This window comes from Carcharodon carcharias, chromosome 2 (genome assembly GCF_017639515.1).
Source record: "Carcharodon carcharias isolate sCarCar2 chromosome 2, sCarCar2.pri, whole genome shotgun sequence".
NCBI classification, from domain to species: Eukaryota; Metazoa; Chordata; class Chondrichthyes; order Lamniformes; family Lamnidae; genus Carcharodon; species Carcharodon carcharias.
In genome coordinates this window covers 155,921,425-155,936,463 of record NC_054468.1, presented here as the reverse complement: position 1 = coordinate 155,936,463, position 15,039 = coordinate 155,921,425, and the positions used below count along the sequence as shown (strand labels likewise).

At 55.2% G+C, this 15,039-nt stretch overlaps 1 protein-coding gene across 4 annotated transcripts in view; it reads left to right on the top strand.

Moving 5' to 3' along the window:
* Positions 1-15,039, top strand: part of snx9b (sorting nexin 9b) — a 215,888-nt gene that overhangs the window by 45,950 nt on the left and 154,899 nt on the right. For all 4 annotated transcript variants that reach the window (XM_041174505.1, XM_041174491.1, XM_041174515.1 and 1 more), the window contains one exon: positions 6,694-6,768. In XM_041174505.1, coding sequence (XP_041030439.1) covers positions 6,694-6,768 — 75 coding nt within the window. The remainder of the gene's footprint in view (positions 1-6,693; positions 6,769-15,039) is intronic.

The following is a 15,039-nucleotide window of genomic DNA, read 5'->3' as shown; positions in this document are numbered from 1 at the left end:
CGCTCCCCTGGGCACGCAGCAGCAAGCGAGCTTCTTTGAAGAAGTGTCCACTCATCTCGGCTCCATCGACGCTGGCGAGTGCATCGTCCTCGGGGGGGATTTCAATTGCACCCTCGGGGTCCGGGACCGTCACGGTACCCCGCACTGCACGCGAGGTGTGAGTAAGTTGCGGGACCTGGTCAGGTCCTTCGACTTAGTGGACGTCTGGCGAAATCTCCATCCTGACTCCAGCGTGTTCACCTTTGTGTCACCTGGAGTCGGAGCGTCCAGACTCGACCGCCTTTACGTTTCGAAGGCGTACGTGTCCTGCGTTCCGGCTGCTTCTATACAGCAGGTTCCGTGCACGGACCACCGTCTGGTGTGGGCGGAGCTCACTTCGTTTTGCGCTCGGACGGGGTCCGCGTACTGGCATTTTAATAACCTGTTGTTGGAAGACCAGCGGTTCCTGGACTCGTTCCGTCGCTTCTGGGCCGGCTGGAGAAGGAAGCGGGGAGGCTTCCCCTCCTTGAGGCTATGGTGGGACGTGGGCAAAGCTCACGTCCGAGTTTTCTGTCAAGAGTACGCGAAGGGGTCGACAAAGAGACGCAAATCCAGGGTCGAGGAGTTGGAGAAGGAGGTGCTCGACCTGGAGGCACGTCTCCGTCAGCCCGACGCGGACCCGGCCCTGCGGTCGGTGTACGATGAGAAGAAGGGCGCGCTGCGGGACCTGCAACTGGTCGGGTCTCGGGGCGCGTTCGTGAGGTCGCGGATCTGTTTCCTTAAGGAGATGGACCGTGGCTCTCCCTTCTTCTACTCACTGGAAAAAAGGCACGGGGTCCGTAAGCAGCTCTTTACGCTGCTGGCCGACGACGGATCACTTGTCTCGGATCCGGAGGGCATCAGGGCCATTGCCCGAGATTACTACACTGCCCTTTTCTCTCCGGATCCGTCCAGTGAGGAAGCTTGCAGAGTTTTGTGGGAGGACCTGCCGCAGGTCGGCCCGGAGTGCGCCGGAAAGCTCGACTCCCCTATAAGTCTGGGGGAGCTGACCGGCGCACTCGACGGTCTTTCTAGGGGCAAAACCCCGGGACTAGATGGGCTGACCGTGGAGTTCTTCAGGGCGTTCTGGGACGTCTTGGGGAGCGACTTCGCGGGGGTCCTGGGGGAGAGCATTGCTACCGGGGAGATGCCCCTTTCGTGGCGCAGGGCCGTGATTGCCCTGCTACCGAAGAAGGGGGATCTCCGCCTTCTTAAAAACTGGCGCCCGGTCTCCCTCCTCAGCACGGACTACAAAATCTTCGCCCGAGCCATGTCTTCTCAGCTCGGCACCGTGCTGGACCACATGATCCACCCTGACCAGTCCTACACCGTCCCGGACCGAACCATTTATGATAACATCCATCTGGTCCGGGACATCATCCACCATTCCCAGAGGGCTGGTCTGTCGAGCGCCTTCCTGTCTCTCGATCAGGAGAAGGCGTTCGACAGGGTGGATCACGAATACTTACTCGGAACTCTGCGAGCTTTCGGGTTCGGGACGCTTTTTGTCGCCCGGATCCGACTTCTGTACACCGCCGCGGAGTGTCTAGTGAAGGTTAACGGGTCCCTGACGGCGCCCCTTGGCTTTGGGAGAGGGGTACGTCAGGGCTGCCCCCTGTCTGGCCAGTTGTATTCTATTTGCGTGGAGCCTTTCCTGCGCCTCTTGCGGAGGAGGTTGTCGGGATTGGTTCTGCGCGGGCCGGGCATCGGGGTGGTCCTTTCGGCTTACGCCGATGACGTGCTCCTTATGTTTAGTGACCCGGCTGACCTGCGGAGGATGCGCGAGTGCCAGGAGGTCTACTCTGCCGCTTCTTCTGCCAGGATCAACTGGGGTAAGTGTTCTGGACTCCTGGTCGGTCAGTGGCAGATGGATCCCCTACCCGAGGAGCTCAGGCCTTTCACCTGGAGCAGGACCAGCCTCCTCTACCTGGGTGTCCATCTCTGCCCCGCTGAGGAATCCTGGCCGGCAAACTGACAGGAACTGGAGACGAAAGTCACCGCTCGCCTGCGGCGCTGGACAGGACTGCTCCGAGTGCTATCTTACCGAGGTCGAGTTCTGGTCATAAACCAGCTGATCGCCGCCATGTTGTGGTATCGGCTGGTCACTTTGACCCCTCCCCCGGACTTTGTCACAAGAATCCAGAGATTGTTAGTCGACTTCTTCTGGGACAAAAGATTGCACTGGGTCGCTGCCGAGGTTCTGAGTCTCCCGCTTAGGGAGGGTGGTCAGGCGCTAGTGTGCCTACGCACACGTGGTGACTTTCCGCCTTCAGACCCTGCAGCGATACCTCTACGTCGAGCCTCCTCCTAGATGGTGTGCCCTGATGACGTATTTCTTCCGTCAGGTGCACGGCCTGAATTATGACGTGCAGCTCCTGTTTATAGAACAGCTGGGCCTCGGTGGCTCCTTGCAGGCGTTGCCCGTCTTTTACCAGGACCTGATCAAAGTCTGGAAAGTGGTTGCCTCGCGACGCAGCTCTCCCCCGTCAGGAGTAGCGGCCATAGTCAGAGAACCGCTGCTCAGGAATCCGCCCCTCCGTCCTTTTCAGTGGTTGGCGGAGAGGAGGGCTGTGGCCGCAGGAGTGACCAGGATCGGGGACGTGCTGGGTGGCGATGGACTGGGCTGGATGCTCCCGCAGGAGTTGGCGCGACGCGCGTCTGTGAGTGTCCAGGTCGCAGCCGATGCCATCCAAGACCTGAGAACGGTCGTGCTCCGACCCGATGTTATTTTGGGTCTTGAGGTGGCCCAGGTGCGCGGTGGTCTTCCGTCTGAGCGTTCCCCTGTTCGGACAGAATTCCACATTGGCCCCAAACCCCGAACCCTCCCTCGGGTGCTGGTGCCCCGCAATATGAGCCGCCTCGGGGACATGCCCTCTGTGCCTTTTGGCATGGCAAAGAGGGGCTTTTTGTACGGACTGCTGCTGCACGCCTTCCATTTTCTCGCCCTTGTCCGTCGACCGGACACGCCCTGGCGTGCCTTGTTGCCGTCCGACGGCGGAGGCCCACGATGGGAGGCCCTCTACGGAGGTGTCCTCCCCCTTTCTATTGGGGACCTGGTTTGGAGGGTGTTGCATGCAGCAGTCCCTTATAATAAGAGGATGCATAGGTTCACGGACTCTCGGGACACGTGCCCTTTTTGCGGTCTTGTGGAGTCCGTGGACCATGTATACATAGGGTGTTGTAGACTGCACTCCCTTTTTAGTTATTTGAAAAACCTTTTATTGATGTTTTGTTTGCACTTGAGCCCCACGCTCCTGATCTATGGGCACCCGGTGCGGAAGGGGGTCGGGAAGGAGGAGGACCTCCTCGTGAACCTGCTCCTGGGCCTGGCCAAGTTGGCCATTAATAGGTCCAGGCAGCGGGCGATCGACGGGGGAATCCCGCCCGATTGTTTGTCCCTCTTCCGTGGCTACGTTCGCTGCCGGATGTCCCTAGAGAAGGAGCACGCGGTGTCTGCTGGCACTCTCGAGGCCTTCCGTGCTCGGTGGGCACCGCGGGGACTGGGGTGTTTTGTTGACCCCTTTAATCACATTTTGATTTAAAGTTTGTAAGTTTCCTTTAAACTTTGTTCTTGGTTTTACAGCTGACCTGAATTAGGGGCTGTGCCTGATTTATCCCAATTTTGTTGATTTGGTTTTCATTTAAAAGATTATCAAGAGTTCAAATCTCACAATGGCAAACTATGAAACAATGTAACTTCATCTGAAACAGATGGAAGACGGGTTTGTACTCGAAAGAGTTACATAGACACATCAAGAGTTCAAATCTCACAATGGCAAACTATGAAACAATGTAACTTCATCTGAAAAACAGATGGAAACGGGTTTGTACTCGAAAGAGTTACAGAACATGGAATGGTCAAAAAGGTGATTGTGAATATGGCTGTAAATCAGAAAAAATGCTTGGCCTAAATAGCCAAGTGGTTATGGTACTGGGTTTGTAACCCCAAGATCAAGAGTTCAAATCTCTCAATGGCATAACAATGAAACAATGTAACTTCATCTGAAAAACAGATGAAAACGTGTTTGTACTCGAAAGAGTTAAATACAGGAGGCTTTTCCGGGACATCATCCACCATTCCCAGAGGGCTGGTCTGTCGAGCGCCTTCCTGTCTCTCGATCAGGAGAAGGCGTTCGACAGGGTGGATCACGAATACTTACTCGGAACTCTGTGAGCTTTCGGGTTCGGGACGCATTTTGTCGCCCGGATCCGACTTCTGTACACCGCCGCAGAGTGTCTAGTGAAGGTTAACGGGTCCCTGACGGCGCCCCTTGGCTTTGGGAGAGGGGTACGTCAGGGCTGCCCCCTGTCTGGCCAGTTGTATTCTATTTGCTTGGAGCCTTTCCTGCGCCTCTTGCGGAGGAGGTTGTCGGGATTGGTTCTGCGCGGGCCGGGCATCGGGGTGGTCCTTTCGGCTTACGCCGATGACGTGCTCCTTATGTTTAGTGACCCGGCTGACCTGCGGAGGATGCGCGAGTGCCAGGAGGTCTACTCTGCCGCTTCTTCTGCCAGGATCAACTGGGGTAAATGTTCTGGACTCCCGGTCGGTCAGTGGCAGATGGATCCCCTACCCGAGGAGCTCAGGCCTTTCACGTGGAGCAGGACCAACCTCCTCTACCTGGGGGTCCATCTCTGCCCCGCTGAGGAATTCTGGCCGGCAAACTGGCAGGAACTGGAGACGAAAGTCACCGCTTGCCTGCGGCGCTGGACAGGACTGCTCCGAGTGCTATCTTACCGAGGTCGAGTTCTGGTCATAAACCAGCTGATCGCCGCCATGTTGTGGTATCGGCTGGTCACTTTGACCCCTCCCCCGGACTTTGTCACAAGAATCCAGAGATTGTTAGTCGACTTCTTCTGGACAAAAGATTGCACTGGGTCGCTGCCGAGGTTCTGAGTCTCCCGCTTAGGGAGGGTGGTCAGGCGCTAGTGTGCCTACGCACACAGGTGGCGACTTTCCGCCTTCAGACCCTGCAGTGATACCTCTACGTCGAGCCTCCTCCTAGATGGTGTGCCCTGATGACGTATTTCTTCCGTCAGGTGCACGGCCTGAATTATGACGTGCAGCTCCTGTTTATAGAACAGCTGGGCCTCGGTGGCTCCTTGCAGGCGTTGCCCGTCTTTTACCAGGACCTGATCAAAGTCTGGAAAGTGGTCGCCTCGTGACGCAGCTCTCCCCCGTCAGGAGTAGCGGCCATCGTCAGAGAGCCGCTGCTCAGGAATCCGCCCCTCCGTCCTTTTCAGTGGTTGGCGGAGAGGAGGGCTGTGGCCGCAGGGGTGACCAGGATCGGGGACGTGCTGGGTGGCGGAGGACTGGGCTGGATGCTCCCGCAGGAGTTGGCGCGACGCGCGTCTGTGAGTGTCCAGGTCGCAGCCGATGCCATCCAAGACCTGAGAACGGTCGTGCTCGGACCCGACGTTATTTTGGGTCTTGAGGTGGCCCAGGTGCGCGGTGGTCTTCCGTCTGAGCGTTCCCCTGTTCGGACAGAATTCCACATTGGCCCCAAGCCCCGAACCCTCCCTCGGGTGCTGGTGCCCCGCAATATGAGCTGCCTCGGGGACATGCCCTCTGTGCCTTTTGGCACGGCAAAGAGGGGCTTTTTGTACGGACTGCTGCTGCACACCTTCCATTTTCTCACCCTTGTCCGTCGCCCGGACACGCCCTGGCGTGCCTTGTTGCCGTCCGGCGGCGGAGGCCCCCGATGGGAGGCCCTCTACGGAGGTGTCCTCCCCCTTTCTATCGGGGACCTGGGTTGGAGGGTGTTGCATGCAGCAGTCCCCTATAATAAGAGGATGCATAGGTTCACGGACTCTCAGGACACGTGCCCTTTTTGCGGTCTTGTGGAGTCCGTGGACCATGTATACATAGGGTGTTGTAGGCTGCACTCCCTTTTTAGTTTCTTGAAAAACCTTTTATTGATGTTTTGTTTGCACTTCAGCCCCACGCTCCTGATCTATGGGCACCCGGTGCGGAAGCGGGTCGGGAAGGAGGAGGACCTCCTCGTGAACCTGCTCCTGGGCCTGGCCAAGTTGGCCATTAACAGGTCCAGGCAGCGGGCGATCGACGGAGGAGTCCCGCCCGATTGTCCCTTTTCCGCGGCTACGTTCGCTGCCGGATGTCCCTGGAGAGGGAGCACGCGGTGTCTGCTGACACTCTCGAGGCCTTCCGTGCTCGGTGGGCACCGCGGGGACTGGGGTGTTTTGTTGACCCCTTTAATCACATTTTGATTTAAAGTTTGTAAGGTTCCTTTAAACTTTGTCCTTGGTTTTACAGCTGACCTGAATTAGGGGCTGTGCCTGATTTATCCCAATTTTGTTGATTTGGTTTTCATTTAAGAGATTATCACGAGTTCAAATCTCACAATGGCAAACTATGAAACAATGTAACTTAATCTGAAACAGATGGAAACGGGTTTGTACTCGAAAGAGTTACATATGCCAAGAAATAGATAAAATGAGAAAATTAAAAACAGTAATTTGGAACCTCCCTCTCATGCTTTGACTTCTTTATGGAACTGCTAGAAATTTAAAGCAGAGAAATAGCACTGGTTTGTAAAAGCTTAAATTTTTTTGCATTAAACCTCACTTTCACCCCTTACAACTAGACATTCGAGGCAAGAATTAAAAAAGAAACACTCATTAGTTTTTTTAAGTGAAATTTTTGCTTCATGTTTTCAGGATGTCGGTGGTGGATGGTGTGAAGCAGCAAATGCTCAAGGAATGACTGGGCTTGTTCCAACGGACTATGTAGAAGTGAGTAGTTTCCTCTTCATAACACATATCGTGGTGACGATGTTCGCTCTTTAGATCTGAAATTCTTAACTCAGCTGTGTTTTTAAATCCTTTGAATAGTTGAAGGGCCCAGAATGCATTATGTTCCTGATTCATGCATCCTCCACAAATGTGGGAGAATTGGAGAAATTACAGATCACTCTTTTGGATTCTTTTCCCTTTGCGTAGTGGTCATGGACATAAATTGCTCTAGTCTGTCTTGTCTTGATTTAGGCTTCTATGGCAGTTCTCTTTCTCCTGCTGTCAGCAACAGTTACAATAATACACACAGGTGGAAATCTTAATTTTTATTTATCACTTTTAAAATTATCTAAATGTGTTGAAGGGTCATTTTAAATAGTCTTATTTGATTTACATTCCTCTTGAAACAGATTCTTAGGTCTTGTAGCTTTATGGCGGTTTGATTTTACAGTTCTTTGTTGGTGCTCTTAACCTTACAGCATTTAAAAAAACATTTTATGTCTTAAGTTCTTCAACTGAGATACAACAAACCACTGTTATTGCTTCACTTGAAGTTTCACTTCCTAATTTAATATGGTTGCAGTAACTTAATTTAAAAGTTGGATTATTTTTCACCAAGCTTTTCCAGAGAATCCAAACTTTACATTTTGTAATATAAACTAAAATGCTGGAAATACCCAGCAGGTCTGGCAGTGTCGGTGGAGAGAAACAGATTTAATGGCTTGGATTTTTGCCGAGCCTCAGGTGGGACCCAGATGGGGAAGTCCCATTTATATTTCTGACAGATCTAATATTTGCTGGCAGGAGAAAAGGGGCATGGCGTGATTCACACATGAGGGAATCATGAACTCAGCAGGGCCATTTGAACTCCATGCTGAGTTCAAACAGACAGCAATTTGGCTGCTGCAAGAAATTTAGCCTGCAGTGTGGGAGTCAAAAAATTTATGGAGTAGGTGTAAAAGCATGTAAAATCTTTTTAACTGTCATGATGTGAAGTTATTTAAATCCCCAGCCCTTTAAAAATGGAAAAAAATGGCTGCAGGTGTCAGTGAGAGTTTAAAAAAACTTGTTCTAGCAGTTTCGATAGTTGTTTCTTCACATTTCCCTAAGGGCTCTTTACGAATGCTTAGTTGATTTTAAAAAGAGAGGTTCTGTGTTCACAGCTTGATCACAGAATCACTGTGCAGAAGAGGCCCTTCGGCCCATCGAGTCTGCACCGACACGTGAGAAACACCTGACCTACCTACCTAATCCCATTTACCAGCACTTGGCCCATAGCCTTGAATGTTACGACGTGCCGAGTGCTCATCCAGGTACTTTTTAAAGGATGTGAGGCAACTCGCCTCCACCACCCTCCCAGGCAGTGCATTCCAGACTGTCACCACCCTCTGGGTAAGAAAGGTTTTCCTCACATCCCCACTAAACCTCCTGCCCCTCACCTTGAACTTATATGGCACTAGCTTCTGTAAACCAGGTACGTTAAAGGTCCAGTGAATTTTAAAGGTCCTGACAGGCCAGGGAGAGAAGGAGAAAAAGTATGTGTATAAGGTAAAGGGATAGGATTGGGGGAGTGAGTCAGCTCCGGCCCGGTTGGGTTTTAAGGAAGGGGGAGGATGGGGCGTTGTCTGGTTGGGCTCCAGGGGGTGGGGGGGTTTCGGGCCTCAGGAGGGGATTGTCAGGTCGGACCCTGGGGGAGTTGTAGGTTTGGGGGAGGGCAGTGGTCAGGCCTCAGTATGGGGGCTTGGGCCGGGGGGGGACGGGTCGGGCCTCAGTGCAGGGCAATTGTCCAGGGGAAATTGGCACTTCCTGGCAATTGCCGTGCAAACCTTACCTGTGAATTTCTGGTGGGGTGGGGTGGGATAGGTGTTCCCCAGAAAATCTTTGTAGTATACCCTCCCAATACGACACCTTGGAGCTCGGAGGTTGCAGCCCTATATATCTAGATATTTAAACCTAGCTACTTGCCTGAGAATCTACACCTCAGCAAATCCTTTTATGCCAGATTATACAATGCGAAGCCCACAGACGGCATGGCCTCCAAGTCCTTCCTGTCCCCTATCATAGAGGTCTTAGACAACAGTACATGGGAGAGTCTGGACAAACTGCTAACTCCTGACGAACTGACTAAGGCCCATGAGTCAATCGAGAAGAGTAAAACTCCCGGAAGCGATGGCTTACCAGCTGAGTTGTATTCGGCTCTGTGGGACTGGATCAGCCAGACCTGTTTGATGTGTATGAGAGTATTCTTCTGGCCTGCAACATGCCAGAATCCATGAGGAAAGGCATCATCACCCTCATCTACAAGCAGAAGGGGGAAAGGGAGGAAATTAGAAATTGGTGACCCATCTCACTGTCGAATATGGACTATAATCGGGTCAGGTCTGTTCTGGAGTTGGTGCTCCACCCTGACCAGATCTGCGCTGTGCCTGGCAGGCAGATCTCTGACAGCCTCACGCTACTTAGGGATATGATTGCCAATGTATAGGTCAGGGGTGTGGACACCTGCCTCATGAGCCTGGACCAGGAGAAGGCCTTTGACAGAATGTTGCACACCTACATGGTGGATGTGCTCTCCAAAAAGGGGTTTGGGGAGAGAATCCGCAACTGGATCCAACTGCTCTACACTAACATCAGTAGCACAGTCTCAATCAATGGGTGGGAATCAGAAAGCTTTCCAATTAAATCTGGAGTCAGGCAGGGCTGCCCCCTCTCCCCTGTCCTGTTTGTGTGTTGCATAGAACCCTTTGCTGAGTCCATCAGGAAGGATCTGGGCATAAGAGGAGTGACAATCCCAGGCAATGGAGGCACTCAGGTCAAAGCCTCTCTGTACATGGACGATGTCGCCGTCTTCTGCTTAGACCCGCTGTCGGTGCGCAGACTGATCAGCATCTGCGACCAGTTCAAACTGGCCTCAGGAGCCAAGGTAAATCCTGGTGAGAGTGAGGCCATGTTCTTTGGGAACTGGGTGGACTGGTCCTTTGTCCCCTTCACCGTCAGGTCAGGCATCCTGAAGGTGCTGGGGATATGGTTCTGAGGGTCCAGGTCATGCATTAGAAACTGGAAGGAGCGAGTGACTATGGTGAAAACAAAACTGGGCATGGGGGAGTGACGCTCCCTCTCCATTGCAGGCAAGAAACTGGTCATCAGGTGTGAGGCATTCTCTCTGTTGCAGTATGTAGTGCAGGTCTGGCCCATTCCTCACTCCTGTGCGGTGGCGATCACCCGAGCCATCTTTCGCTTTATCTGGAGGTCAAAAATGGATTGTGTCTGCAGGGACGCGATGTAGAAACTTCTAGATAAAGGGGGCAAAAAGTTGCCCAACGTCGCCCTCATCCTGATGGCCACCTTTGTGTGTGGCTGCATCAAGTTGTGCGTAGACTCTCAGTACGCAAACACCAAGGTCACTCTGTGCTGAGGTTCTACCTGTCCCCAGTTTGCGAAGGATGGGTCTGGCCACACTGTCCCTCGTGGAAAAATTTATGCAGAGAAACACCTTTGACCACAAATCCATCAGGCAGTGGTCGGCACTCAACATCGGAGAGGGCCTGTGGGAAAAGGAGATGGTGGATCCTGTTGGATGGTTCCCCGAGCAGACTGCCAAAGTCATTTGGCAGAATGCCTCATTGCCAGAACTTTCCAACAAGCACCAAGATGTAGCTTGGCTAGTGGTGAGAAAGGCAACTCCCCACCCATCGTCAGATCCTTTCTATATGCCAGAAGTCTCACCCTGCTGTCCTCGAGGTGGATGTGGTGGGGAAGAGACCATTGTTCACCTCCTTGTGGAATGTGCCTTTGCAAAGAAGGTTTGGAAAGAGATATAGTGGTTTTTGTTGGGGTTCATCCCGAACAGTTGTGTGACACAGGACTCTGCTCTAAAGGCTGTTCCCAGGGACACACACCGAGACAAACATCAACTGCAGCTGGAGGATCACCAACTTGGTAAAAGACGTTCTTTGGTCTGCCTGAAACTTGTTGGTCTTCCAGTGCAAAGAGTTGTACCCGAACGAGTGTTGCAGACTGGCACATTCCAGCTTGGGGCAGCCGCCGCAAAGGAACAATGGGGAATGGTTGCTAACTAAGACCTTTCAGTCATTGAGCACCGAGGGGCTGGGAATTGTATAGACCCCTCGGGCTGTATGACTCACTTTGAATATATGTAGTGAATACTAAATTTATCATAATTGTGTTGAAGCACCTCAGAGTGCAACATGATCTATGTCGATAGCTTGAATATCATTGCACTGTCTGACTGTCTGTAATGGCTATGTTGAAATGTCTGTAATGTTTATTGATTGTACCAAAGCACCTAGTGATCTATGTGGAAGAGTTGAATATGATTGCTCTTTCTGTGATGGCCATTTTGAAATGTTTTGTAATGTTCTTTCAAATATTTTATGAATAAAGTGTATTTTTCCAAAAAAAAACCTCATCTCATCTTCACCGCATTCCTACTATCATTAAGTTCTCACTTGCACTCCATAGCAATTCACCCAGCTCTGTGCTCTGCAACAAGTGCTTAATATAATGTTTTAGGAGTTACACAAGCTACAATTGTTTAGTCACTATTGCCTATACCTGCATCTGTCATGACACCTGTATTGTAGTGGATAGGATGCATGGTTATCAGTTTTTGTTCACAAACATGCCAGACTGGCAGCAAACCAACATCTGCAACAAGCAAGGCTCCTTGAATGAGTCTCTACCAGACCCCTTATCTGAGTCTCCTTGTGGATTGCAGGCTCAGTCATTCTCCCCACACCTGAACATTGCTGCCACCCCTGTTGAATCCTGTTGCTGCTCCAGTAAATGAAACTTAATTCTGGACACCTCATAGACAACTCCCCTCCACCATACTGCAGTCACTGATAACTCCGCTCTCCCATAGTGCCTTCCCTGAAGCCTGCACTCCTCCTCGCACTTCCCACCCAATGATTTCACACACCCCACCCTTTCCTGATGACATGCCTACCCCACTAACAACCCTGATAACTCCCCTAATTCAGACTCCGCTACCCTGACGACTCTACTCCCCAATGGCTGACCCCACACTCTCCTACACCCCCCTCACACTCCCCTCTGCAGTGACTCCCCTCTCTCCACAATCCCCTAAGCTTGACACTCCTCCTGACTCCCCACCATTGATGGATCCCCTCCCCACCTATACTTCCTCCTCACACAAACCCCCCACTATCCCCTCCTCTCCACCCCAAATGTCCCCACCTCTCCCTCCCTTCCCCACACTCCCACACCTCTCCCCTCCCCAACACTGTCCCTTGTCTCCCTCCCCCACACACTCCACCTCCTCTCCCCCACACACTCCACCTCCTCTCCCCCACACACTCCACCTCCTCTCCCCCACACACTCCACCTCCTCTCCCCCACACACTCCACCTCCTCTCCCCCACACACTCCACCTCCTCTCCCCCACACACTCCACCTCCTCTCCCCCACACACTCCACCTCCTCTCCCCCACACACTCCACCTCCTCTCCCCCACACACTCCACCTCCTCTCCCCCACACACTCCACCTCCTCTCCCCCACACACTCCACCTCCTCTCCCCCACACACTCCACCTCCTCTCCCCCACACACTCCACCTCCTCTCCCCCACACACTCCACCTCCTCTCCCCCACACACTCCACCTCCTCTCCCCCACACACTCCACCTCCTCTCCCCCACACACTCCACCTCCTCTCCCCCACACACTCCACCTCCTCTCCCCCACACACTCCACCTCCTCTCCCCCACACACTCCACCTCCTCTCCCCCACACACTCCACCTCCTCTCCCCCACACACTCCACCTCCTCTCCCCCACACACTCCACCTCCTCTCCCCCACACACTCCACCTCCTCTCCCCCACACACTCCACCTCCTCTCCCCCACACACTCCACCTCCTCTCCCCCACAACCCTCCCCTACCTCCCAACCATTTCCTTCCCCTAATTCCCTGCCCCATACCTTCCCCCACCACCCAACGCCCCCACCTCCCTTCCCTGCCACCTTCTCCCATGTCCCCTTCCCTACACTGCCCCCGTCCCAGCCACATTCTACCGTCTCCTCCCCACCCATCCCTTCCCCGAGATCCCCGAACCCCCCCCACCTCCCACACTTCACCTGCCTTCCCCAACTCTCTCACCTCCCCCCATTTCCACACTTCCCCACTTCCCTTCCCCTGCTCCCCACCTCCCTTCCCCAACTTTCCCTCCACTACCTTTCTTCCCCAACTTCCCATCCACCACTTCCCTGCCTCCCTTCCGCCCCACCCCTCCCCCCTTCCACCCCACGTCCCTTCCTTGCCCCCAACCTTCGTCGACGCAACCCTCCACCCACCCCTTCCCCCACTGCCCACTTCCTTTCACCTGTCCCCCCCCACCTCCCTTCCCCTGGCCCCTGCCTTCCTTCCCCTGCGCCTCACCACCCATGCCCTGCCCCCACACTCCCTTTTCCCCCACCTCACTTCCCCACCTCCCTTCCCCCAACCCGCACCTCACTTCATCTGCCCCTACTTCCGTTCCCCTGCCCACTCACTTCCCTTCCTCCACCCCCTACGCTCTTCCTCCACAACCCACCTCCCTTCCCACACCAGCCTACCTCCCTTGCCCTGTCCCCTCCACTCCCTTCCCCCACACCCCCACTTCCTTTCCCTGACCCCCCACCTTCCTTCGCCCACCCCCCACCCCCATCTCACCTTCCCCTGGCCCTCACCTCTGTTCCTCCGCTTCCACCCAACCTCCCTTCCCCTACCACTCCCTTCCCCCACTTGACCCCACCTCCCTTCTCCACACCCCACTTCCCAACCCTCCCTCACCCTCCACCCCCCACTTCCCTCTGCCCCCACCCACCACCTCCACCCCACATCCCCATTTGCTCCCTCTACCCCATTTTCCCCCTTCACTTCCATCCCCACTTCTACCCTCTCCCCTTTCTCGCCCCACTTCCTCTCCCACCCGCTTCCTCCACACACTTTCCCCCCAGCCCTTAACACCCCCACTTGCCCACTCCGCATTCCCCTCCCACCCACTTCCTGCCTCTCCCCCACTTACCCCTCCCACCCCCACTTCAAATCTTCCGCCCCCACTTCCCCCCTTCAATCCCCCCCATTTCCTCCTCCACCCCCACTTCACCTCTCCTCTCCCCACTTCCCCCTACCCTCCCCAATTATCCCCTCCATCCACACTTCCCCTCCACCCCCACTTGACACCTCACTTTCCCCCACAACAGCCCCAAATACCGCCACTTGCCACCCCATCCCCCCACTTCCTCCCATGTTTCCTCCCACCCCCCATTTTCCCGCATGTTCCCCCCCCGCCACTTGCCTCTCACCTCCCTCCAAACCCCCACCTCCCCCCATCCCTCCCCCCACCCCACTTTTCCCCTCCACCACACTTACCTATTCCACTCCACTTCCCCTCTCCCCCCAATCCACCTCTCCCCACTTACCCCAATTTCCCCCTCCACTCCCCACTTGCCCCATTCCCCCTTCCACCCGCATTCCCCCCTCCCCTGCTTTCCCTCAACATCCCTCCCTCCCCCGCTTCCCCTCAACTTCCTCCCCTCCACCCACTTCCCCCCCTCTACCAATACCTTTCCCTCCCCCACTTCCCTGTCCTCCCACTTTACGCTCTTCCGCCTACCCTCCTACTTCTGTCCTACTCCCCCCATCTCCCACTTCCGTCCCACTCCCCCATTCCGCCTCTCCCACTTCCGCCCCATTCCCACCGCCATCCCCCCACTTCCCACCCTCCCCTCACTTTTCCCCCCTCGACCCAACTTCCTCCTTCTCCCCCCTCGCCGCCCACTTCTCCCCCCTCGCCGCCCACTTCTCCCCCCCCCGCCGCCCACTTCTCCCCCCCCCGCCGCCCACTTCTCCCCCCCCCCGCCGCCCACTTCTCCCCCCCCGCCGCCCACTTCTCCCCCCCCGCCGCCCACTTCTCCCCCCCCGCCGCCCACTTCTCCCCCCCCCCCGCCGCCCACTTCTCCCCCCCCGCCGCCCACTTCTCCCCCCCCGCCGCCCACTTCTCCCCCCCCGCCGCCCACTTCTCCCCCCCCCGCCGCCCACTTCTCCCCCCCCCGCCGCCCACTTCTCCCCCCCGCCGCCCACTTCTCCCCCCCCGCCGCCCACTTCTCCACCCCCGCCGCCCACTTCTCCTCCCCCCCCCCCGCCGCCACTTCTCCCCCCCCGCCACCCACTTCTCCCCCCCCCGCCGCCCACTTCTCCCCCCCCGCCGCCCACTTCTCCCCCCCCGCCGCCCACTTCTCCCCCCCC